We start from the raw sequence: 27,647 nt of genomic DNA, 5'->3' as shown, positions 1-27,647 counted from the left end.
TTTCCAAAGCAAATTTCTCAAACCTGTCTTTCCCTTAACATGTGCCAAACAGAATTCCGTGAGAAAATAAACCTTTATTTTTAAAATAAACATTGACAGGGGCAGCTGGGTAGCTCAGAGGATTGAGAGCCAGGCCTAGAGATGGGAGGTCCTGGATTCAAATCTGGCCTCAGACACTTCCCAGCTGTGTGACCCTGGGCAAGTCACTTGACCCCCACTGCCTAGCCCTTACCACTCTTCTGCCTTGTTTTGGCTCCAAGACAGAAGGTAAGGGTTAAAAATAAAATAAAATAAACATTGACATTTGAAAATAAAAGAACTATTTTCCTAGTCCTTAAAGGACCTTGCTAATAAGGGATAACTTCTTTTGTCCATGGTCCCAGTGAATGATACTACATGAGCAATCCTCTCAAAACTGAGTCAGCCTCCATGCCCTCCCATCCATTCCCCTGCCTCCTTTTATTACCTCTCTCCTAATTTCCTCTCTCTCAGGATCTCTCTATAGGACTGTCTGTCTGTAGGTTTGGCTCTCAATGTGTCATTCTCTCTGTGTCTTCTCATTTTGTCGGCTTATGTCTCTTTTTCTCTGTATATCTCTTCTCTTTTCCTCCCCTCTACAACTTTTCCTCTCTAGATTTTTCCCATGACTGATCTGAAACCAAACCACACCCATATGCCTGTATTGTGTCCATTAGATGAGGCTTTTCTTTTCCTGTTCTCCATCTAAAAAGCAAAGGAGTGTAACATTTTATCATTCATGAAGTCATAGGGTCCTAGCTTGGAAGGGACATCAGAGGTCATCTAGTCCAGCTACTTCATTTTATAGAGGAAGAAACTGAGGCCCAAGATGGGGAAATGATTTGCCCAAGGTCATACCACTAGTAAGCACCAGAGGCAGGCTTTTAATCTAGCTTCCTTTCCATTGCACTGTGCTGTTTCCTGTATCATAGCCTTGATAGGCATTACATGAGATTAAAAAAACATAATTTCACCCTTGTTTATTTGTTCATTTTTATCGGGGGTTGGCTATTGAAACTGTCATTAGGAGACAGCCTGGCATAGTGGATGCCCAGATCTGGCTGTGTGACTGTAGACAAGTCACATCCCTTTTCAGGGGATGGTTTCTTATCTGTAAAATGAGGTTACAGAGGCTTACCAACACACTGATCTCCAAAGTCTGATGTAGGAAAATACTTTGTAATACTCGACAAAAGTATATTCTCATGAACTTTTCCACCAGAGGTTTAAGAAAAATTATGATCTGTAAATGAACGCAGAGTATCAGGTATAAAGGACATCCAGAATAGCCCTTTGTCTCTCAAATGGGTGGGTGTGTATTATTATCTTTTAATGCTTGGTGACTTTCCTCTCCCTCAGTCTCAGTTTCCCCATCCTTCAAACAAGGAGGTTGGATGAACTGCTCCCTAAGGTCACTTTTTACACTGATGTTCTTTGGTTCTATGATAATTCCTCATATACACTATCCATTTTTCCCCCTTATTTTAGCTAATGTATTCAGAAAAGACTGATTTTTGCCATTCTGCGGCTGGCTGCCAGTGATTAAGTCCTGTTTTAATGAATGGGGATGATTTTAATCATTGTTGCCATTATTTTGAATTGTGGATTGTGTGCTGAGAAGTGGGACCTTTCAGGATACAGTGGAGACGAGATATGACCTTTGGCTTGGGGGCTTCTAAGTCAATGCCTAGACTCACGTGTGCAAATTGACTAAGAGTGAAATGTTGGGTTGATGGCTAGTGAGGCGAAAAGGCCAGGGTCATAGGGGGAGCTGAAAGAGACCTTAGCTATTACCAGGTACAAGCCTTTCAGTTCATAGAGTAAATTTCTGTTGCACTAAGGGACTTGGGGACTTGAGGTTGGGATTGCAGTCAGACGTGGGGTTCAGACACTCAGTCAAGCTAGAAAACCATTCTTCCCCCTGGTCAAGATACAAAGTGGGGAAATAGTTTCAATGTGTCTTACTCCAAAGACTAGGGTGGCCTAACAAGAGAGCTGTAGCTTCAGTTGAGTATAAAATACAAGGTGGTGAGACAAGGATGAGTTTGAAGACAGAGAAGTAGCCAGTAATATGGGATAGTTTCCTTCGTCCTCTTTGCCTCCCTAGCTCCATTGAAGGTTTATCTCCTTCAAGAGACTTTTCTAATCTGCCCATTTGGTAGTAATGCCCCTCCGCCCCCACAGAATGACTGTCTGTTTTGCCTTGACTCGTGTGTGTGTGTGTGTGTGTGTGTGTGTGTGTGTGTGTAAACTGAATTTATAAACCTGGAAGCCCTGTAGAAATGTTCTGTAATGGTGCTGATGGCTGGTGATGGTGGGTGACACCAACTTCAAGGGCTGGAAGATAGTGGAGGAGCGTTCAAAAGAGGCACTGTGGGGAATGGGTCAGGCCTCCACATGGGATGGTTGAAAGCACTGCCAAACAGCAGTCAGGGCCTGGTTCAAGCTGGACAGCCAGAGTTCTTAGCAGGCCAAGGCTGCTGCTTGTTCCAGTAGCCCTTGGGGGCTGGTGATAGGAACAGAGGAAACAGACAGTGGACATGACCCAACCTTGATAACCCCAAGAAAACGCCCATTTCCTTAATGAGCTGCAGAGAAAATAGAGTCACATCTCAGCCACGTGTGACTTACTGAATAGTAAGTGTAATAATATCCTAACTCTCTTAAGGCTTCAAACTGAAGAAAAGGTACCAACCTGTATTTGTAGAGTTTCTTCAATGAGGAGCCAACATAATCTCAGGCTAATCCCTAGCCCTGTTTCTAGCCATAACTACAGAGTATTCGCTTATTTAGATCTTACAACAACCCTGGGAGATGAGTGCCACAGTCATTATTATCCTCATTTTGCAGAGTGGGAAACTGAGGCTTCAAGGCCTTGGATGACTGACTCCTAGAAACACAGCTAGTTAAAATAGCAGAGGCAAGATTTGAACTCAGATCTTCCTAGCTTTAAGTCCAGTATTCTCCACACCGTGCCACGCTGTGACTTACCCAGAGCCTCTTTGCATCCCAGACCAGCTCCCTGCTGGTAGAAATTTTCCCTCTGTTTCAAAAGCTCTCTGGCATCCTTTGCCCCTTTCCAACAGATAACTGAGGGCTGCCTATACATCCTGAGGTACTTTCCAATTAGTCTGAACACTCCAGAGGCATCAATGATGCATGCAACTGTGGGCCTTGCATGCATTTCCAATTTAATTTGCCTTTATTATGCATACTTATTAGGGTTCCAGGAGGTTGGAGATTCATGGGCGATAAACCCACAGCCAGCCGTCCACAGGCTTTCTTTCTCTAAATGAGCATTGAAACTCCAAAGTGGATTTGGGTAGTTTGAGCACACACATTTTCCCAGGATCCCTAGATACCTTCATCTCATGCCAGGCATGAAGAGAAAAACAACAACTAAAGTTTGACATCTGCAAGCATCCATGCTGTTCTGCTGTGGGGAGAGTTGGGGAATTTGAGCAAGGTTTGTTCCTCTTAATCTGCCAAAATCTTAGCAACAGGCTTCCAGTTGGGTTAATGCTTCAGGACTTCAATGGAACAGCATTCTCTTCCTTTCCCTGGTGAGGATTGCAACTCATCCAAGCCTCTCATCTTTGCCACTTCTTTTCCATGTTCTCCCATGGATCTTATCCTGATGATCAACCCAACTTGCCATAGGCATGCCTTTAGGCCTTTGGGGCCTTTTGTGAGTACCAGCGGGGTACCCAGACAAGCTCTCTATTTTCCCTGGCCCGCCAGCATTTATGATCATACTTTTCCTCATTGATATTCCTTCCAATTCTGTGGGCCAGATGGTTATAGACTGTTGCACATCTTTTGTGTGCCCAAATTCTTACATCCAGCCTAAATCCACTCCTTTGCTCCTAGTTCTGCTCTCTGGGGCCAAGAAAAACAAGTCTGACACCTCTTCCATCCAGTAACCCCTCAAACACTTGAAGACCCCTCTAAGTCTTCTCCTATTTGGACTAACCATCCCTCTATCAATTTCCAGCCCACTCATGGCCACTCTCTTCTGAACATGCATCAACTTGTTTCCGTCCTGCCTAAAATTTGGTCTTCAGAACGAAATTCAGTACTTGGGATCTGGCCAGACCAGAGCAGAATATAGCACAACTATTCTTCCATTCATACTCAACATTGTGCCATTTACAATTCAGCCTAGAATATGATTTTCTTTTTTGATTTGCACTCATATTGAGCTCATGGTCCACTAAGACCTCCATATTTTTTCACGGGAACTTTGGAGAAGCTGATTTTCTGAACCCAAGTAGAACTTTACATTTGTCCCTTTTGCCATCTTATTAGATTAGGCCAATGTAGCCTGTTGAAGTCCTTTGAGATTCTTACATTGCCAACCAACATCACTTACCCTTCCAAGCTTTTTGACTTCTATACATTTGCTAAGCATGCCACAGTGCCTTCATTCAAGTCACTGATGAAAACAGTGAACAGCACAGATCCGAAAACAGATCCCTAAACCACTGCACTACAGACCTCCTTTTCGAAGCTGGCATCGAGCCATTTGTAACTATTCTTATTCAGCCATTTCTAAGTCCTCATAAATGTACTACTGTCTAGCTCAGAATGCTCTATCTGAGCGACAGGATACCATGAAAGATCTTGTCCAAAATACTTTGCTGAAATCTAAGGAGACCATGTTTACCGAATTCCTCTGATCTAGCAGGCTAGGAAATGAGGTTAGTCTGCTCATATGCCATATTAGGAGGAGTTTTGTCCTTTCTTCTAGCCTCATTTGTTCCTAATACAGCTCCAATTATTCTAAGTTATAGCTTTTTGTATTCATCTTTTACTTCCCCATACTACACGCCATCGGCTTGTTGGTGGTGGTAACTGTGTCATATTCATCTCTTTCTGCAGCTCCTTCTCCCACCATAATCAAAATACCTTGCACTCAGTAGGCATGCCTCTGCCCTCTCGGGTTCCTGCCTCCAGTACCACTTGTGTAGAGGAACCTAGATGAAGTTCATAGTTTCTCTAGGAGACCTAGCAAATGACTTTAAGGGGCAGAGGTGAGGAAGAAGTGCATTTCAGGAAGGAGGGACCATAAAGGTACTGAGGCAAAAGTCTGAACGTTCATTTTGTGGGAGACAAATTGTTTAGTTTTGCTGGAACGAAGAGTGCCGGAATGGGAACACTGAAATGAATATGTAGAGATGAGTTAGAGCCAGATTGTGATGGCTTTAAATGCCCAGCAAATGAGTCTGTATTTTATCTTTGAGGCAGTGGGGAGCCGTTGAAGTTCCTTGAGCTGGAAAGGAGCATGGTCAGTTAGGAAGCTAATTTTGCTTTTCCAAGAACACTTGGAAAGAGGAGAGCCTAGAAGCAAGAAGACCAATTAGGTAGCCCCTCCTGGTAAGAAGTTCTTTCTGGCCAGGTTGCTCAGACCTCAGGTTGTCCAAGCAAGGAGTTATTCCTTGGCTTCATCAGTTTCTTCGGTTGTCTCAGAACTAGTTATGGGAGGAACAAAGAGCAATCCCCCTGGAAAACAATGGATTGCCCTTTAATTCCCCTCACTGCTTGAAGCTATGCTCAGTTTTATAAAAACAAAAGAACCAGCTCTGCCCAAATGATCTCATATTTAACCTCATACTCAGATGCTACAGCTGCTTTTGTACTATATGGAGAGTTATAAAACAAATCTTGGAAGGATGGACTTTGTTCTTAGTGAAATGTTATTAATGCTTTAAATAATGACCAGATGACATGCTAAGGGAGATGATTTAACAGGACAAACCCACTGCAGGTGCATTCTCCAAGGCAATGTGGGCCCTCATCTGAGACTGCAAAGACCTAGTTTAGAGTCCCAGCTTTGGGCCTTGGCAGCCAGTCTCCTCTATCACATGCTGAGTTAGCACAAGAAGGCTACAGGAAGGGCTCAGGAAATAAGCCTGAGGCTGGTACTGAGTTCAAGTCTCAGCTTTGCTCCTGGCTAACTGCCTGGCTGTGAGCAAGTCTCTTGCTCCTCTCTTGGCTCAGCCGTAAGATGGAGTTGGACTGATCCCCTTCCTGCTCAAATGTCCAATGACTCTTTGTTGGAAATAACGAATATTTCTTCTATAGCTGCTGGGGGTAAAAGAAGGGTGGTTACAGGAAGACAGGGAAGAGACTCGAGTCCAAAGAGCCTCCTCCTCTCCTCCTCTGCGGGGTATCTGACCAGGACCCCTTTCCGGGTGGCCACTTGATCTAAGACCATCAAAGGTAGGACTAGGGGGCAGCTGGGTAGCTCAGTGGAGTGAGAGTCAGGCCTAGAGACAGGAGGTCCTGGGTTCAAACCCGGCCTCAGCCACTTCCCGGCTGTGTGACCCTGGCCAAGTCACTTGACCCCCATTGCCCACCCTTACCACTCTTCCACCTATAAGACAGTACACCAAAGTTAAGGGTCTAAAAAAAAAGTAGGACTAGAAGCAAACTTTGAGATTGTCTAGTCCGACATCTCCTTTTTACAGAGGAAGAGACTGAGACCTAGAAAAGGAAAGTGACTTATCCCAGGCTGCAAAGAGCTATGATTCAACTCTAGGGTTCCTATCACCCATACGGTCTCCAGTTTCTGTCAGTTATTCAACAGGTAGGCAGCAGGACCTAATGGATGGAATTCTGTGACCCTGGGCAAGTTGCTTAGCCTCTCTAAGCCTCAGTTTCCTCATCTGTAAAATGAGGAAGATAATAATACCCATAGCACCTACCTCCAAAGGGTCTTATGACGCTCAAATGAGCCAGAGGAAGGAAAGCCCTTTGATAACTTGAAAACACTTTATTAAACCAGTTCTTATTGTTTAGACCTCCTTCTTCCATTTAACTTCTTTCTGTGCATTGTAGGCAGTTCTCTAGGAATCACTGAGAGACAGTATGGGACAGTAGATGGAGCTCAGTTTCTTGCTCTGTCAAATGGGTGTTTTAACAAGATTGTGAAGCTCCAATGTAAAAAATGTATGTAAAGTGCTGATCTGACCTTAGCAGCACACCTGAACTTGACTTTGTAAGTATTAGGAACTAGTTCCTAATTCCTAAAGCAAACCCCAGTAGGAAAGCTTTCCCTACAAAGGGAACCCACGTTTTTTTAAAAAAGAAAGCAATCCAAACAAACACCTGTAAACCAGTTTGAACCAGAGTTGAGCTTAAGTATTTATATTCTCCCAGGACTCGAAGCACTAGATCATGTAGTGCTCCTCAGTGCAACCCAAAACAGACCTTCATATTTGCTTTTGATAAACAGCTTGAGGTCCAGTGACAGACAGCAAACATCCCCACACCCTGACTGGGAGTCATCTATCTCATCATTCAGACTGAGCCCCAGCCTCAGGATTTTGGCAAGGTGCCCATTGTGCTTGGCAGGCTTGGCGTCCAGACCCCTGGGAAGTCTAGAGTGAAGGGCCTCAACATTTGGGGCCAACACGATGGAGAAGGCAAACACAGGTGTACCCTGCTTTGAGCAAACACAGTATATTGAAAATACTGATGTTCCAGACTAATCAATTAACACACTCTACCCCACATCCTTTTGCCAGAGGCTTCTACCCTATGCTTTCCTGATGGATTTGAAATGAGGTTTGGTTTCCTCCAATAAGTCAGATGGTGACTTTTCAGGAGTATAGTCGCCTTTGGGCCCTGGATCCCTTACATACAAGCACATATTTTCATACAGAAGAAGCTGTTCTGAAAGTGGTCTGTCTTAGTAGGAGTCCTTTTGTCTGGAAAACTCCCCTCAATGGGGGAGTTTTGAAATCAAGACTTTTTTGAGTAACCCTTACTTTCTGTCTTACTAACAACTCTTAAGACAGAAGGGCAAGAGCTAGGCAAATGGGATTAAGTGACTTGCACGGGGTCAGACAGCCAGGAAGTGTCTGAGGTCATATTTGAACCCAAGACCTCTGATTCCAGGCCTGGGGCACTATCTACTGTGCCACCCAGGCGCCCCATGAAATGAAAATCATAATAAGATGGAAAAAGAACTAGATTTAGATTAGTCCTGGGTTCAGATTTCACCTCTGTCACTACCCATGTGAACTTGGGCAAGTCACGGCCTTCCTTGCTCCGTCTCAACTGAAGGGGGTTGGGCACTAGACAGTCTCTAAAGCCCTTTCCAGATCTTGTTCATGATCTTGTGAGCCTATGAAATATATTAAAGGATGAAACTCATTCTTCCATTATGTCATAGCATCTCAGTTCGGAAAGGAGACTTGCCCAAAGGCAGAAGAGTGGTAAGGGCAAGGCAGTTGAGGTTAAGTGACTTGCCCAGGATCATACAACTAAGAAGAGTCTAAGGTCAGATTTGAACCCGGGACCTCCTGGCCTGGCTCTCAATCCACTAAGCCACATAGCTGTCCCCACAAATATACTTTTGTATATAAACATCAATGCCCAACACTTCAAGTCAAATCTACCAGTTTTACCTCTGACATCAAGAGAACTGGAGCCAAAGCATATTTGAAGGCCTCAGTTCTTGCCATGATCTTGGAATTCTAGTATATATTGGGATTCCAGTATTGATTCTAAGACAAAAGGGTAAAGGTTTTTTTTTTAAAGTATATTTGTGCACTAGCACACACGGTACATTCACGTGTCTCTCTGGATTAATTGCATATACAACCTCAGCCGTTGAGTTTTACTTAATTGAGACAACTGTTTTATGTTTTGGACTGACAAAAGCTATGGGGTAATTATTATTCAAATCCTTATTGGACCTCATTAAATGAACATTCTAGCTTTAAGATTTTCCTTACAATTTCTTTTTATGTGTCAGGTTCGTATCTATAAACCACTTGCCCCCAAATCCAAAATGAGGGTGTCTACACATGTCATCTTTTTGCTTTCAGGGCCGCTGCACCCGAGAGAACTGCAAGTATCTTCATCCTCCTCCCCACCTTAAGACCCAGCTTGAAATCAACGGACGTAACAACCTGATCCAGCAAAAGACCGCTGCTGCCATGTTTGCACAGCAGATGCAGTTCATGCTCCCAGGCGCTCAACTCCAACCAATTGTAAGTCACAAAAACATCTCTGTGAAATTTGGCAGTGCTCTTAGTGGTTTCAAAAACCCCACAGATAACAAAACTAGAATGTCTTGCTTGCCCCTGTGATGCAACACCATCCTCCTTATCTGGAAACATATATGATTGATACTCTGTGTATGAATTAATTTACATATAGATGTGTGTATGTGTATGTACGTGTATACATGCCTCTTCATCTTTATGCAGGTGGGTCTTTGGAGAACAGATGCAGAGTCTGTCACCAAGCCCATCCCACTTGGTGAGGCCAGTCATAACTTGGTTTGCCTGGCACAAACTATAAGAACCCCGGGCCACCATGAGGCATCAAATGGTGGGCTTTGTGGAGGCGAGTGGATGGTAGAGACTCCAAATGTTTTAGGACGGGAGTTCTTAGCCTGGGATCCCCAGTACCCAAAGGGTCCACAGGCAGATTTCAGGAGGCTTCCTTAGCACGTCTATGTAGCTGATTTCATGCATTTGAAACTATTATTCTGAGACGGAGTCGCCATCATAGATAGCCAAAGGGAGAATCGCAGTCTGAGGGGTTCATGACACACGCAAAAAGGCTAAGAAATGATTTAGAAGGTCAAAAGAAGGTGGGGATCTCTGGGAACTAGAGCACCTTTAATAATTGTTGCAGTTGATTTAGTAACTTACGGTTCATAAAGCACTTTCTTCACGTGATTTCACTTGATCCAGAGGTTTTCACATGAAGAATGGCTGTGGAGACACACAGAACTGTTCTCCAACCTCTCCATTTCACCAGGAGTGAAATTTGCCAGAATCCTTAATGTGTCAAGCCCAGCCCAGAGCTGACCTCTAACCCAGTGCTTGCTCTTCTCTCCCGGACTTCCCAGAGGTGGGCTCTTGAGACCCATTCAAAACTGTTAGAGCAAATTTCGTGACACCTTCAAAGTGTTATAGATCCCAAGCAGAGATTCTTTTTTGCAGAAATTCACAAGGCTCAAGTTCAACATTGCAATGAGCTAGAGAGTTCATAGAGACACTTTCCATAAAAAATAATTGTCCTATAACTGTTCAATTTTCCCAAGTGCATGAGACTTAAGAAAAAGACTGTTGAGAACTCACCAGGTTTTTGTGCCTTGAAACAATAATGCTGCCGCATGTTTTTAGACCTTCCAGGGAGGGCTGAGGACTGCTTCCCTCCACCCTCAACCACACTTCTCCCATGTCTCCAGTTTAGCTTAGAGGTGTCTCATTCCAATTCCAGCTGCCCAACTTCCTTTAAGCTAGTGGCAGGATAAATCTGGTGAGGCCCATATAATCTGGAGCCTCTTAGAACCTGGAGAATGTGAGGGCTGGAAGATGCATTCGTGCTTTCCTAACCCTCCTCCTCCTGGTTTCAGCATTATCTCCATGACGATCTCATTGAAAAGTGAGACCCATACATGGTGGTGAGTTCCAAAGGAACTGGAGGCAGTAATTTCTCTGACCTTTGAGCCCCTATCTCAGATGTTTGTTTAAGTCATTCTTCCCTTATTTTATAGATAAAGAAAAGTGAGGCCAAGACTAATGCTTCTTTGGTCTCACCCACTTCAGTAGTCTTACCTGAAAAGTTCTCAAGCAGACAGTACCCTCTAAGGACAAGAAGTAGGGGATGTTCACTTACCTGTCAGGTGCTATGCTGTTTAAGCCTTTTTTTAGTAATCAGTGACTTGGCTAAAGGGATATACAGCATATTTACGAAATTTACAGATGGCATAAAACTGAGAGAGAGAGAGAGAGAGAGAGAGAGAGAGAGAGAGAGAGAGAGAGATTGCACACTGAAGGAGAGTCACAGAATGGAAAAAAATCTTGCCAGGCTAGAAAAACTGGGACCCAACTCATAAGATGGAAAAACATCAAGTGTTACGCTTGGGTTCAAAAAATCAACTTCATAAGAACCCAAATAGATGTTTGTACTCTTGTTTGTACTCTGAGTTCACCAAGGGTCAAACAGGTCAAAAAAGCAGTGAGCAAATCTTTTTGCATCTTAGGAAGAGACATAGTATCTGAGACTAAGAAAGTACTGCTCCTGCTTGACTCTTCCCCTGGTTTAACGGAGGTTTAATAACTGGAGCACTGTGCTCGCTTCTGGGTACCTCGTTTCAAGAAAGGCATTGATAAGCTGGAGAGCATCCAGAGGAGAATGACCAGGCTAAGGCCTTGAGATTATGCCACACAATGATCACTTTAAGGAACTGAAAATGTTTATTCTGAAGGAGAAAAGACCAAGGGGAACATGAGAGCAATTGGGAAGGGCTGAAGGTTTGTCATGAAAAAGACAGATTAGCCTTATTCTCCTTGGCCCTAGAGGGCAAACTGAAGAGCAATCAGTAGAAATTACAGAGGAGATTTCAGCTCCCTGGAAGGAAACTCTCCCTAAACATGAGTAAGCGGGCCCAAAGTGGATTGGGTTGCCTTGTGAGGTGGCAGCTTCTCCCTGCCAGGCAAAGGCTGGATGGCTACTTGTGGGATGTGTTGCAGAAAAGTAGAAGGTCCCAGAGTCCCATATGAAAATTGATAACAGAAAAGATTCAATCCTTGGGGCTCCAGCTCCTGCCAGATGAGGCAGCTATGACATAGTGAGCAGAGTTCTGATTTGGGAATTTGGGAGTTCCTGGTTTACATCCCTGCTCTACTTCTTCTAGCTTTGTGGCCTATGCTATTTGACCTTAGGTCATACCACATCTTTGAGCCTGACATCCCTTATCTGTTAAAATGGGAATTAGAGGGTTAGAGATTTGGAGCTACAAGCAAGCTTAGCATGGGGGAGTAGATAAAATATTGGCCTTGCAATCAGGAAGAGCTCGGTTCAAATTTTACCTCTGCCGCTTAGCAGATTACGGAGCCTAGGCAAATCATTTACTCCCTCTGAGACTTCAGCTGCTCATCTGTTAAATGGAGATAATAATCAAATTTCCCTCATAGGTCGAGGTGAGCATGAAATGAAATAATGTGCATAAAGCACTTTGCAAAACAGCTACTGTGATCTTGTCTAGCCCCCTCCTTTTACAGATGAGGAAACTGGGGCCCAGAGAGGGTAAGCAACTTATGCAAAGTCACACAGAGTGTGTCAGAGCTGGGATTTGAACCCATTTGCTGATTTCAAATTCAGGACTCCTTCTACTGAACTAAGCTACCCATTCTTACTAATCATAATCACAATATTTGTGCTACCTACCACACAGAGCTATTGCCAAGCTCCAAAAGGAAGCGTATATGAAAACATTTTGTACAATCCGTGAGGTCCAAGAGGGGTAGGAGGAAGATGTTGATCCACAAAGCTTTTCAACCTCCCAGTTCACCCCCCATTTCCGTCATCAGCATTTGGACTGGGGGAGGGGATTGAAGCTGAAAGGGAGTAACTCAGGGAAAGCCCCGCATATTGGATTGCCCAGCACACATTCCACGCTCCATATGATCCTAGAGAATCATTGAGAATGACTTCTCCACCTTGCTGCTGCTTTAATGGAAGCTGTCATGACATGGTAAACTGATTAGTGATTAATTTCTTGTTACTGCGGATCCCCAATCAAACCCTGAGGTGCTTGATACTCAGAGATTTTTGCAAAGTTCAATTCAATTTGCCAGAAATGAGTCCCTTGGTAAAGGGAATGTCAGCTTAATTGGAGCAGTGGCTTCAAAAGAAACGCAGTCCAATGTGACTGAACAATAGTATCCCACCTACTCGGTCCCAGTGCTGCAGTACGCAAGTCAATTCCCTGCATATACCTGGTGTGAAATGGCATTTGCTGACATAAACCTCCAATTCTGGTGCCTTTTGTTCCCCTGGCTTAAATGAGACAAAAGGACGTGGTTCTCAGTTTGAGGGAGACAGCTTCTCAGACCGGTCACCCAAAGGCTTTGGAGTTTGAGAGTCCAGTTCTGTTCCACTGACTAAGCACCATGAGAAGTATCATGGCAGCTCCAAGAGCCCAAGTAGGTCAGCAGTGCACATACTGTGTCACTCCTCCAGAGGACTCAGGCAGGCTTCTATAAGCTTGGGTTTCACAATTTAGAGGGTTTAGAAGTAGGAACTCTTACTTTTGGGTGTGGTCCCTCTGGGGATGTGTTATAGGGCTGTTTAAAAAAAAAGATTTTTGGATTTAGAAATCTAGCATGGCCTATACCTGTCCTTATAGGGAATTCTTTTGATTTCCCTCTGGGCTGCTGTTGATTCAGAGATTCAGTTTCTACTGCGTGAATGAACCGAACCCAGAAGAGTATCAGTAGCTAGGGCCTTAAGGAAAATTTTTGCTGACCAGGATATTTGGGTTTACCCTGGGTTGTGCCAGCTCAAGGATTCTGCGTGGTGCTCTTCCCAGGCCATATTCTGGAAGCCAAGTTGTGGAATCCCCAATTCAAGAAGTTAAAATCACTGACTCCACTTGACTCGCAGACTTCATCTGGGTCTGAGTCATCGGGACAGAGGCTGGGACCCTTTCTTTAGCTCTTTTTTTCCCCTCCTTTTCATCTTGTTTTCCCCAATGGATTCTTTAAAAACCAGGCTCAAAATTTATTTGGGCTTTTTTCAAGATGAGCCAAGAAGGCAAAGCAGCCCTTCAGGACTACAGGGGACAATGAAACCGGAAATCTAGTGGGTGGGGTGTGAGAGTTGGGAACAATATAGCTATTTTTAGGCCTTTGGATTTTTAAAAAATCTGCTTTTCCCCCTTAAATTAAAGAAAATCTTATAAGCACTATATCTGTATGAAATAGAGAATAGGAGAAAGAACCTTAGGTTTAAACTGGGAGGACCTGGGTTCAAATCCTGCCTCTGCCCTAGACTATCTGGATATAACGTTGGACAAGTCATTTTTTCTTCCTTGGGCCTTAGTTTCCTCTTCTGTAAAATGAGATCTTGTTTTAGATTCGTGATCCTAGGATCTGAATCAAGCACATGAACATGGCACCAGACTTTGTTTCAGTTATCACTTAATTGGAAACCAAATAATCATTCCCTGTCTTTATCCTAGATGTTAGATATTACAGATTGCTTATAGCAGAAAACTTTCCCCCCTTTGGTCTCTACTAAATGGAGTTCTTGCAAGCAATTGCACCATGACAAAAAGCAAACAAAAAGATCAGGTCCAATCTCTTCAATTTACAGAAAACAAAATTCAGGCCCAGAGATGAACAATGACTTGCTCAAGGTCACATAGCTATCTTGAGGCAGAGATCAGACTAGAATCCAGCGCTCCTGGATCTCAAGCCAAGCTTTGCTCTACTGTACCACACTGTCTCTGGCTTATGTCAATCAATTCATTTCACTCTTACAAGCTTGCTCCTATCATGATCTCGGGTAAGGCAACACTCTCATTTTCCAGGGAGATAACCAAGCGGTATTGCTGGTTAGGCCATATGAGCATTGTGGTTCTTGGGTTATCTACTTAGGGAATGTAAGCACTGCAGTGATAGTTAGCTCCCTGGCTGAGGATTGGAGGTGGTAGTTAATGTTGAGAATTTCAAAGTCTGAAATTGAGAGGATGGTACTGCTTTGCTTCTACAAGATAATGGAGCATAATAGAGAGGATGCTGGCTAAAAGGAAAACCTGGGTCGAAGGTCCATTTCTAGCTGTGTGGCCTTGGCCAAGTTATAACATATAACTAGCTGAGCCTTGGTTTCTTCCTCTGTGAACCAAAGTTAAGAATATCTGGAGTAAGCCAAGTAGCACAGTAGAAAGAGCATCAGGGCTGGAGTCAGGAGAATCTGGGTTCAAATCTGGCTGTGAGACCTTGGGCAAGTCACTTAACTCCTATAGCCTAGTCCTTTTGGCTCTTCTGTCAGAATTGATACTAAGACAGAAGGTCTTAAAGAATATCTGTAATACCTATCTCCCAGGGTTGCTGTGAGGCTCAAATGAGATAATGAATAGAGTACTTTGCAAACCTAACCCCCCCCCCACTATCTAAATGCCAGTTCTTCACATTATTTAAGGATCCTTCGGGTTGAATGTTCTATTATTGGAAAGTCTCCATTAACCAAAGACGAACCAAATCACCCAATAGAAGTTATACAGCCTCCTAATTTTTACAGAGGAGAAAACTGAGGCCCAGAGATGTCACCCGACTTGCCCCATATCCCACAGTTAGCAAGCAGCAGACCCAGGAATCAAACCTAGATTCTCTAACTCTAAACACAGTGACCTCTTTTTCTATTCATTCAACACCTACAGTGTGCCAGACCCTATGCTAAATAGTAACGGGACAAGCGATTCCTGGCTTTAACGAACCCATATTCTATTGATGGAAGAGACATGTACATGAAAATTAAATATCAACTATACACATATTTAGTAATAGAAATATAATACACATGCATAATCTGTTTAGTAATTTCTGAGGTAAAGGTGCTGTAGGAGTGCAGGGCTTCAGGATAGACCCTTGTGGGAGGTGGCACTTGAGCTAAGCTTTGAAGGAAGCTAAGAATTCTGTGAGGCGGAGGTGAGGAAGAGAGTACATTTCAGGCAGGGGGAGAGCATGTGCAAAGTCATGGAGACTGGCGATAGAATGTCCTGTCCTGGGAACAGCTCTTCCTGAACAAAATTTCATATTCTTCAGGAAATGGGTTTTGCTACTTTTTCCAAAAAATCCTATCTGATCTGGTTGAGTTTCTACCTTCTACCTGGCTATCTAGGAGATAGATAGATAGATAGATAGATAGATAGATAGATAGATAGATAGATAGATCCCTGTCTATCTCCCTAACCATGACCTAATTCATGCAGCATCTAGCAGAAGACCTTGCACATAGTAGCGGCTTTGGAAATGTTTGTTGATTTGAACTGTTGAATCCAACAAGCCTTAGTGCTTCTGTAGAAAAACACAGGATCTCTTAGATCCTTAGCTTTGCAGGGGCTGCACATGTCACACAGCTGGAAGTTCCTTTTATTTAAAATAAAAATAAATAACAAAGCAGTTGCCTTGCTTCCCACCCCACAACTGTATTAATAAACACTGTGAAATCGTCACCCAGCTTCTTCCAAAGTTCAGTGAAAATGCTTAACTTTGGAAGCCAAGCAGAGACTACTGTACTTACACGAATATCTTTCAAGTCCCCAACTCCTTTGATGGTGGTAACTAATCTCAAAGTTCTGACCCATCCCCTCCCATGGGATGAATCAAACATAATATCTTCTCAGCCCACTTCATTCCCTTCTCCTTTGTTGCTGGTTAGAACATAATATTAATGAAGCCACAGTCAAAGTTTCAATGCCCATGTGGGCTTGTTAGCTTTACTGCCCTTTGGCCACAGATACTACCCCCTAACTTCAGGCAGCAAGGTGGCAAACAGATCATGCTGGTTGCGGAGATAATTACAACAGAAAGGAGTGGGGATGGCTCAGTGTCAACCCTTCCTCAGCAAGACTTCCAGGATCTGTAGTTTCATCAGTGTGAATAATGTCCTCCCTTACTGCAGATCACACCTTCCACAGACCTTAGTTGACAAATGTTCAAGACCTGCTATGGCCAAAAAATTCATCACCCACCTCAGTTTTTCCTGATGTCAGGCTTAGTTGTACTTCTTTGCAACTTCCCCCATTGCTCCCAGTTTTGCCTTTGGGGGTCAAACAGAACAAGCCTAATCCCTCTCCTACATGACAGCCCTTCAGATACTTAGGATAGCTATCCTAATCCTCCCCAGGTCCTTCAGCTGATCCTTATGTGGCAGGGAATCAAGGCCGTGGTGGTCCTCTAGATACACTCCAACTCATCAATGTCACTCTTTCCTGGAGGTGATGATACCTGTCTTATGTCGCCCCAAATCACATTAGCATTTATTTTTTGGCTGTCTAATCACCTGGCTAACTTATATTGAGCTAACAGTTCACTCAAACTCCAGTTCTTCTTTTTGTGACAAACTTTAGTCTAACTATAAATTCACCCATTTTGTGCTTAGGAAGTTGATTTTTTGAACCCTAGTGTAAAACTTTACATTGATCCATTGTGAATTCCATCTTCTTGGACTCAACACAATGCTGTCATCCATCAAGATCTTTTTTTGCATTCTCTTTCTCCAATATGTTAGGTATTATTCTCATCTATGTGTCATCTGCAAATCTGATGAGCACATCACCTATGCTTTTATCCAAGTCATGAATAAAAATGTTAAACAGCACAAGAGCAAGTCCAGATCCTTGGGGCATACCTTTGGAGACTTCTTCCCAGGTGACTTTGAATTATTGGCAATAGTTTTCAGTTGGGTGGGACCTGCCATAGACCATTCTTCACTGCCATTGCCCTTGAGATCCTTGGGTCATCTCCATGCCTTGAGGCACGGAGGTAAAGAATTTTAGTAGAAATAAAAACCTATCACAACTCTAGGGAAAATTACTCAAAACACATGCCATGCTGGTCGAGTAAGTATTATTTTCCCATATGAAAGGCAATATCATATCTTTCTGCACTGAAGTTCATGCATTTCAGGATTTTCTGCTCTGATAGGAATACTGAGCAGCACGTTCAGTGCTCCTTGCCTTCCTTCTCCCCTAGTCTATCACTTTTATTGTTTACAAATATATTTCAAACATCCCTATTCTCCCTCCATAACCCATTATGGCTCTCTCAGTCATGAATTACTCTGAACCTTCCTAAGCAAGCACTCCCAGGCGCTCCTCTAAATTCAAGTTACACTGGCAGTTCACCAGTTCTAAAGACATGGTAGCCATTTGTAGCATTATACCCTTTGGCCAACAATTTCCATCTTGAGCTCCTTGGAAATGTTGGGTGGAGTTCCATCTGGTCCTGGTCCTGGTGATTTTGCTACATCCATTTTTTCCATTAGTTGTAGACCATCCAGTATATTTGTCAGGATTTTATTTGTCTAATATCTCCCTCAGGAAAGACCAAGGAGGAAAATTAATATTGTTCCTCTCCATTTTTTCTTCCTTTTCAACTACAAGTTGACCTTTTTTCTCATGATCCCCAAGTTCCCATGGAATCTCTAATTAGAGACAGGCCCACAATTTGGGTGGGGTGGCCAGAGCTGTCCCCAGAGCACAAAATTTAGAGGGTGCGGACAGCATCTGCAGGCCTTTGGTGTGCTGGTTTAAGATCCTTTCTCACCCTGCCTTTTCCCTCCCATCCCACAGAAGCCTCCTTAATAGCAGCCTCATACCAGTATCCCTAGGTTTCTGTATTCCCTAACACAGGCCAATGCCCCACATCACCTGCAAACATCCTGTTGACCCAAACTGAAGGTACCTGTCTCATCACTTGCCCCAGTTGCAAACATTTCTTGTTATGGCTCCAATATTATTCCTACTTTTGCTGAAACTAAATTTTAAAAAATTTAGTCACACCTTGCCCTTTGGTTCAAGAAAGCTTTTACCTTTGCAGTCTCTCATAAGTTATCTCCTAATTTATAGTTTACACCTGAGCTTTCATTTTTGAGCCAACCTGTTCTTTATTTGTGAAAGGTACCTCCTCCCTGTGGTGGCCACCATGGCCTTAGCCAGCTTGCCATGTATGATCATTCCACCACTACCCCCTCCCAGGGTACCTGATATTTTTGATCCTTAGCCCACATTCATCCTGGGCTTCCGATAAGATGTTTATAAATGGTCTCCAGGCTTCCTGTGGCTTATTTCCTTTTTTTTTTAGCTCTTCCAGTTTTTACCCAACACCCACAGTTTGTTATGTTTCCCTTCTCAAAAGTGAGTAACTATAGGATAGTTTTTTTTCCTCTTCCACAAGAATATGGGACCTAATAGTATAGTGATGACCATTCCATAGTGGGTCACACTTAAATATTTTCTATAACAATTATTTTTCATTCTTTGGGAACAAGGCCATTCAATTTCCTCTCCCTGTGTATTCAAGAACTAATAGTCCTGGAAAAAATAGTATTTGGCCTGGCCTTATTTCCACCAAGTCTCAAAGAGGTATCCTGTTGATCTGACTTTGGGTTACTGAAATATTCCACTCTTGCTATCCAACAAAATTCAGCAACTTCTCCCATCTCATTTGCCATTTCCAACCTGTTATGGATTTGTGTTTTCTTCTTACCTGACATAATTGTAGGAGTATAGATTTAGAATTAGAAGGAACCTCACACTCCTAGCATCCAGCAATCCATCTCTTACTTCCAATACCCACTTTTCAAAAAACATTTCTAGGGATCATGGAAATAAGAAGGCAAAGTCTGTATATGTTAGCAAATATGGCAATACCTCATTTCTTTGAGTTGGGGATAAAGGAGACTTATATGAGTTAATAGGGAAGGGAAGGACAGGTCTATAGGAGCATATTTATAGAATCAAAGATTTAGAGCTAGAAGAGGACTTTAGAGGGCATTATTCCTACTCTATAGGTTGTCATAGCACTGTACTTTCTAGGTTCTCTTCCTACTTACCTGATCAAGACTCAGTCTCCTTTAGTGATCTCATCAGCTCCCTTAGGTTTAATTCGCCTCTCTATGCAGTCGATATCAAGGCCTCATCTCTTCTGAGTTCCAATCCTACATTACTGAATGCCTATTGGACAACTCCACCGAGACATCCTATAGCCATCAAAAATTCCCTAGTTCATCCATCTAGTCCCCTAGGTTTGCAATCTAGGAGTTATCCTCAGCTCTTGCCTCTTCCTCATCCCCAATATCTAATCATTCACCAAGTCTTGCTGACTCACCCTAATGGCATTTCTTCTCTTACAAAGCTGCCAGCTCAGTTCTGTCTTTCATCACTTCTTCTCCAGACTCTATTTCAGTAACCTCCTCATTTGGCTCCCTGCTTCCACTCTTGCTTTGTTTTCAATTCATTGTCTATCTATATAACTGCCAAATAGACATTTCTTGAGCACAGATCTAACCATGCCACTCTGCTATTCAAGAAGCTTCAGTGGCTTCCAGCTGACTATAGGATAAAATGCTATCTCTTACTCCATTTGACAGTTAGAGCCCTTCACAACCTGACTGTAACTTATCTTTCCAGACTGATTCACCTCTTCCATTCCTGTAGCCATATGGGACATTTCTATCACCTCCGTACTTTTGCATAGACTATCTCCAAAACCTGAAAAAGAAAGGGGAAGGGAACAAGCATTTTAAACTACCTGATAGGTGCCAGACCAGGTGCTAAATGTTTTACAAATATCTCATTTGATCCTCATAATACCCCTGGGAGGTAAGTGCTGTTATTATCCCAATTTTATAATTGAGAAAACGACGATAGACAGAGATTCAGGGCCCAGGGATTTATAGCTAGTAAATGTCTAAGGCCAGATTAGAACTCTAATCTTTCTGACTCCAGGCCCAGTGCCCTATTACCTTCGTCACCTCCACCTCTTGGAATCCCTTGTTCCCTTTAAGACTCATCTCAGATGCCACCACCTACCAAACTCTTTCCCAATCCTTCCTTCAAATTGCTTTAAATTTATTTTACATTACCTTATTGTCAATAACTGTTTTATCCTCTAGCAAAATGTAAGGTCTTTGAGGGCAGGGACTTCACCATATTTTTTTGCCTTTAAATGCTTATTGGATTAAATTGTGTAGGACCCCAACCACCACAGAGGAGTAGGCAGTGATTGCTAAACAATGAAAGCACTAAACCAGTTAGTATTTTGAGGACTTCTTTAGGGAATCTTTATGATAGAAATAAGCCTTTTGTCATTTGAATAATAACTTCATAAATGGTTTGTTTAGCTAGCTGGTATGGTGGTACATATAGCAGATCTTAAAGCCAGTATAGTGGTTTTTAAAGTTCTTCTTAGGCTGTGGAATTCTTCCAAACAATTTCTCCTTTGGGAAGATTTGGTAAGCCACAGCCTCACTGGTGCCTCCTTTCTAGAAGAGATGACATAGGGATGTCCCAAAACTGTGCTTTCCAGGCACACTGATGTCTAGTGGAGCCGTGGAAAATGTCATGGTTTAGGGGAAGGAGATTTGATTTCATAGATTTGATGTGTTGGCAAACCTATGGCATGTGCCAGAGGGGGCTGCTCCCTTCACCCTTTCCATGCACACCTGAGGACATTTCTCTCATCACCTGCCCCTCTGCCCAGCAGCCCAATGGGAACACTTCTTCTCTCCCCTGTCTGGGGTAAGGGGAGGAGGGGCTAACATGTGGCATGAGGGTTACAGTTTGGGTGCTTGGTCTCTAAAAAGGTTCACCATCACTGTCATAGGTGGCTTTGAACTCACCTCTGTGACTTTGGGCTGGTTCCTTCTTCTCCCAGGTCCTTTAGTTTCTTTGTGTATAAAATGAAATGGTCAAAGATAGTGTCTGAGATCCCTTCCAAATCTACTTTGGTTATCACTTTTCTTTTGATTGTGACAAAAATGGTATGAGAATTGGTATCAGAGAACTTGGGTTCAGTCTCAGCTCCTCCACCTAATGCCTGTGTGACTTTGGGAAAGTCACTTAACCTCTAGGCCTCATTTTTCTTATCTCTAAAATGAAGGGGTTGGGGCAGCCCAGTGGCTCAGTGGACTGAGAGCCAGTCCTAGAGGCAGGAGGTCCTAGGTTCAAATGTGGCCTCAGATACTTCCCAGCTGTGTGACCCTGGGCAAGTCACTTAACCCCCATTGCCTAGCCCTTGCCACTCTTCTGCCTTAGGACCAATATACAGTATTGATTCTAAGACAGAAGGTAAGGATTTAAAAAAAAAATTTTTAAGGAGTTGGACCAAACAGCCTTTGAGATCCTTTTCAGCTTGAATTCTGTGCTCAATGCTATATAAACCTTGAAAACTTTTCTATTCTAAGAAAAGCTGACCTGATAGTGACCTTGAGGGAAAGATATCACTTGGCAGTAGATCTATTTGTCCCCCAGAAGTCCCATGTGGGACATTTGGATCTCCTCTTCCCATGGAGATCCTGAGAAAGAATAGCAAGCCCTTTCTGTCCAAGTCTTCTCATCATTTCAAGTGAAAGAGTTTGAGGGATAATTTGAAACTTTTACAAATGCCCGGGCAAGTTCAGGCTAGGAATAAAGTGCAGAGTCGACCAATTGTGGTCCTTTTTCTTTAAAGCAAAGTTACCCCACATTAGGCCTACGTTCACACAGTAAGAGCTTTAATATCAGTACCAGACAGGATTAAAGCTCAATGGAGAAGTTTGACTCATGAGCCTTCTGACTGCTTGAACTATGGCTGTTAGCCAGGACCAAGTCCAAGAACGCTGAAATTCATTGAAAGGCAGCAATTCCCCTGAGGCAGAGGCGGTGGTGAGAATCCAGAAATGTCCATTTTAAAATGAATTTGAAGCTCCTAGTTCCTACCTATGCCGCAGGGTTGGGAAGGGAAAAATCTGCTGCCTTTCAATAAACAGGGCTAGAGCTCAAAAGTTATTTCTGCCACTGGAAAAATGAGCAGAGTACTCTGAATCCCAGTTTCTGCATCACAATTTAGTTATTCAGGTAATTGGTTTCATCTCAAGTTTGAAATAATTTAAACAAGATCTTTGAAGGTGCTATAGAGCCCAACACAGTGAAGAGTCAGATGACCTGAACTCAAATCCTACCTCTGATGTTTAAAAGCAGTGTGACTGTGAGCAAGTCACTTCACTTCTTAGGCCTGAGTTGCCTCTTTTGTAAAACGAAAACATTAGCCCAGATGGCCTCTGAGATTCCTTCCAGCTCTACATCTATGATCCTATGAAATAAAATTTATTTGCTGCTCATGTACTGGGAATGTTTGGCAAACCTGGTTAGCCCCATGATTCCTACACTCTATTCCAAAGAAAGCAGTTGGACAGCTGCTACCTAGTGTACTAGCTTGTAACATTCCACCAGCATGAGAGAAACCTTCCTCTGATACTGACTCCTCCCATCCCCATCCCACCCCCAGCACTATAAATGGGAGCATTACATGGATGTACAATAGGCTAGGTCTTAAGTAAATATCAAATGGTCATACTGAGAAAGAAAACTCATTTATTGAATGAACTCTTAGCCATTAATTCATGCATTCATTCAATGAATATTTGTTAAGTAACTATTACTCTGAACTAAATGTTTGAAGGAAAACATGATATAGATATAAACAACAGCTCATATTTGTACCATGCTTTAAGGCATAAAAGTTCTTTCTTCATCACAACATTTTGAGGAAGGTAAAACAGTTTTAAGGATCATATAATCACCAGATTTACAGCTGGAAGTGAGGCGGGGTTGGAGAATCTTTAAGGACCTTTAGGACAACCTTTTCTTTTTACAGATAAGGAAACTGAGCTTGAGAGATTATCAAGTGACTTGCTCAGGATCATATAAGTCATTAATAACAGAGCATGGATCTTCTGGCTTGGGGAAATGGTATGCCTGGAGTCACATAGCCTATAGTATCAGAGCTAGAAGAAGTCTCTTCTTCTGTTGTCTCTGCCTTTATGGGGCTTATGGTCTGTTTGGAAAAATGAGGCATGTAGGAAATAAGTCTTATACAAGTAATTCTAGGAAACAAAGTACAACCCCAAGACCTGGATTTGAAGCCTAGCTCCACTACTTCCTGTCTTTGCGACTCTGGGTGAGTCACTTCCTAGTCCTGACTCCTCTACTGTAAGATAAGGAGATTATACTAGGTGGCCTCTAGGTTCCCTTCCAAATTTAAATTCTATGACATTCTCAGCTACTTCTCTAACTGAAATGAGAAGGACTTTCATGGAGGAATTAGCACCTGGACAGGGCCTTGCAGAATAAACAGTATTTCAACAAGCAAAGATGGGAAACAGGAATGAGAAGAGCAGGAAGCAAAGATATGGGGTTCCCAAGGACCCCCTGAGTCCTAAGCCCATTAAGAAGCCTAGTTTACAGTGCTAGTCACTGCTTGCTGGCTTTGGCCTCCCTGTATGTGAACTTTCACCATTAACTTTTCACGTCTGGCTGGCAGAAGCATTCTCTTAGTCTGACTCCATCTTAGCAGTAAACATTGCCAACAGTTTTGCATCCTTACTTCTGGATGTGGTTGTTCCTTTCCTACTTTTGTGGCACGGATGAAGGGAAACATGCAGGGGGCTTACCACCAGGAGAGCACAGTCTTTAATAATTACCTTTCATTCAGAAAACCCATCCCACGGCCCCTTACTCATAACTCTTTTGTTCACTCAAATGACTAACAAAGTCAGAGACGTTCCTTTGCTGTTCCCTTACCTGCTAGAGTCACAAAGAGTCCCAGGGAAGCACATTTCTTTATCTGACTTCTTTGAAAGATTTACCATGAGAAAGTAGGAGCACATACTCTTGTGTATGTGTAGTACAGTAGCCATGGAAACAAACACCTTAGACTCTGGATGTTTGGGGAGAATAGATATACATCAGTAGTCGGGCTGATAATGTCAGCATTATTGCTTCAGAAAGCCTGATTAGCCATTTCTAAGAGATCACTATCTTGCTAAATAAAATACATGCCACATCAGCTCATTGCTGGAATTGTCAGTCTCATTGAGCAAGATGTAGTAGCTTCGTTTTTTTTAACCATACCAGTTGAGAGACCATGGTTAGGTCCCATTCTTTCTCCAGTGGAGATAAGAAAAGCCTGATTGCCTGTGGGGAGAGGGGTGGTGTTGAGCATATCAAAAGAGGGAAACTGTATGAAATGCTACCATATATCTGAATTGGCATAATTTGTTATTGTTCTGTCATGTCACCTCAGCCCATAGCCACCACGCATAGGCGTACAGATAGGCAAAATTGACCATGAACCTCCACTTCCATTCTTCCCCTGGTCACTCAGGCTTGTTTTTGCCATCCCCTTCTCCAGCTCTTGCCCCTAACCAAAAGAAACCTCCCAATTTATCTTATCCCTTTCAAGGTAAACTTCTGGATAGTCTAGTCAGTTAACCTGATCGACTAATCTATGCTGAGGTACCAAATGTAAAGGATTAGAACTCTTTCTCCTTCCAAGTAATAACCATAGCTCCCATTTCCTCGGTATTTTAAAGGCCTCACTTTTCTCCTTTGTTTTATGAGGGGACTGGAATAGATGAGACTTACAGGCCAATTCAATTCTATCCTTTCTCTCATTTGGCCCTCATGTCCTGTTTAGGGAAAGGGTTTGGGAACACATAATAATGTGGCAAATTGTTGGGGGCAGACATTTGGGGAACCTCCTGGCTTTATGTTCTCTCTCCTCTAACCCTGTATAGGCAACCATGTGCCTCAGTCTTTGTTAGGATTGTCCCACTTTGGGGGTTTGAGATGTGAATTTCTTGGGCAGTTGGAAAAGAACTATCAGGCAGAAGGGTGGAGCTAAGCTTGGCATTGCAACAAAGCAGGCAAAAACTGGATTGCTCCTATTAACATATATCGAGAATCCTTTGCCTCCTACCCTGCTCCACCCAGCTTCATGGCAGTTACCACCAGGAAAGTTCTATATTTAACCAGGATTTACTATTCACTCAAGAAATTTCTCTTCACATCTCAGGGATTAGCATATAATGTCAGAGCTGGAAGGGGCCGAGATCATCTGAACTGAACCCTTTATTTTAAAGTGACAGTTTACTGGAATCTTAAGAAGGGGAAGGGATTTTTATTATACAGAGAGTAAAAGTAGAAGAGGCAGAATCTGAAACCAAATCTTTTGACTCAAAATGTTGCATATTGCATATGCATATTTTCTCTCTGGATCAATGAGTGATTGATTAGTGAGCCCAAGCTCTGTGCCCAGCTAGCTAAGAGGTAAAAAGCATACTCTGGCCCAATAAGAACACACACAGACAAACAGAGACCAAACCTCATGAATAAGAAAGGCACAGACCTTAAAGGATCACAGATCTTCTAAAGGAAGGGACCCTTAGAGAGCCTCCAGTTTATCCCCCTTTTTATAAAATGACAAAATTGAAGCACAGAAAGAAGGACCTTGACCAAGATCATACAAATAGTAAATGGCAAAATCATGATTCAAACTCAGATCCTTTGACTCTAAATCATATATGTGTGTATTACATACATTAATTTATTTAAATATACACATACACGTATATGAGAAACTGAGAATAAGATTGTCCTCAAAGGCAAATGTAGATTGCCTTTGTAGACCATAGGCAATTGTAGTATCTAGGACTGTGGATCTTCCAACAAACCTTTGTATATCCAAGATCAGGTATATTCTAGTTCGTATTCTTTGCCATACTATTGCCCAGTCCCTCCTGGACTGCCTCCAACTCATATGGAACCTGATTATGGAAAGAGCTTTGGACTTAAGGTCCAGAGACCCTTATTCCCATTCTGCCTCAGCCTTACTCCTCTCTTTAGGCCTCAGTTTCCTCAGATGTCAAATGGATCCAATAATACTTGTGAGCTCAATGACATAATAGATGCAAAAGTACTTTGTAGTACTTTTGCTTTATGATCATGAGCTATTATTATTACTTACAAAAATACCCTTAAGAACTCCAGTAGAATGCAGAGTGTAGAAATATTAGCAGAAAACGTAGAACCCTTATTAGTTCATCTGTGCCCTTGTTGTTTCCCTCCAGGGGATGTAAGCTCTTTGAAGGCAGGGGCTGTTTCATTGTTATCTTCTTGTTTACAGTGTATGGTATATACTAGATATTTAACAAATACTTGTTCAACTGAATCAATAAGCATCTATTAAGCACCCACTGTGTACCTGAGCATTGCAAGGGACCCAAAAATCTATCATAGGTATGGATCTGGGCCCTCCAGGTATTCCAGCCTATTTGAGTATACTGGAGGGAAAGCATCAGAACATTTTAAGATAATACATAAGCATGTGTTACTGTAGGTGACATTGCTATTAGGGGAGAGAGAACAGCTTGAGAAGAAGAAACTCAGTAAAAGGAGTTTAATTGGCTGCTGCAGGGCTGTTGCAATTACCTGGCTTGCCTTCTTAATTAGATTATTAAGCCTTAAACATCATCACTGTGTTTTTCCTCTAAAAATAATGGTATTTGCTGTGTTAAAAAGCAACCCATGTCTGAGGATAATGTGAAAATGAATGAATCAAAGGCAAGGATGATCAAAATTGTCTTTGGCCCTGGCTGAAAGGACATCTCTCTCTATGCAATATTAATAAAAATTGAAGTCCAGAGGTCAGTGACACTTTTCTTTCTTTTCTCTCCTCTAAATGCAGACTACATTTCCCGTGACTCCATCACTTGCAACGAGCCCCACCATGGCTTTCAGTCCTTATCTAAGTCATGTTTCTCCTGGGATGGGCTTGGTTCCTGCAGAACTTCTGCCAAATGCACCTGTGCTGATGTCTGGAAACCCACCTGTCACAGTGCCAGGAGGCACTGCTGGTCAGAAATTGATCCGTACAGATAAACTGGAGGTATTTAAATAGAAAAAAAATCCTAATGTTAAAGGATACATTGCCTTTTATGGAAAGCATACTACTTTCTGAACTCGGTAATTTAAAATTCTCTGGCACAAAGGTATTAAAAAAAACCTCATGGCAGTGAATTTACCTGCTGCTAAAGACCACTAAAGTCACTTCAGACTAGGGAGTATAATGGAATTGAAAATCCCATTTAAGAAAGCTTCCCTCTTCCCAAGATCTTGGATCCATTGAAGTATAAGAGATTCACCTTGCCACAGACCTTCTCCCCTGATGTACATGGTAACTGATGGTGTATCTCTCTCCATGAAATATGGACAGTCTCAAATATTGGCATGTTCCCTGCCCCCTGGCACCAACAGAGTTCTACTGTATCTG

The 27,647-nt window shown here is 42.6% G+C and overlaps 1 protein-coding gene across 3 annotated transcripts in view; it reads left to right on the top strand.

Annotated features, from left to right (window-relative positions):
• The window catches only part of MBNL3 (muscleblind like splicing regulator 3), an 89,025-nt gene that overhangs the window by 42,744 nt on the left and 18,634 nt on the right, over positions 1-27,647 (top strand). For all 3 annotated transcript variants that reach the window (XM_044682480.1, XM_044682479.1, XM_044682478.1), the window contains exons 2-3: positions 8,856-9,020; positions 27,063-27,263. In XM_044682480.1, the coding sequence (XP_044538415.1) occupies positions 8,856-9,020; positions 27,063-27,263 (366 nt within the window). The remainder of the gene's footprint in view (positions 1-8,855; positions 9,021-27,062; positions 27,264-27,647) is intronic.

The sequence above is a fragment of the Gracilinanus agilis genome, chromosome X, assembly GCF_016433145.1.
Source record: "Gracilinanus agilis isolate LMUSP501 chromosome X, AgileGrace, whole genome shotgun sequence".
NCBI classification, from domain to species: domain Eukaryota; kingdom Metazoa; phylum Chordata; class Mammalia; order Didelphimorphia; family Didelphidae; genus Gracilinanus; species Gracilinanus agilis.
The sequence above is the reverse complement of the archived record's forward strand: the minus strand, read 5'-3'. Positions and strand labels throughout refer to the sequence as shown.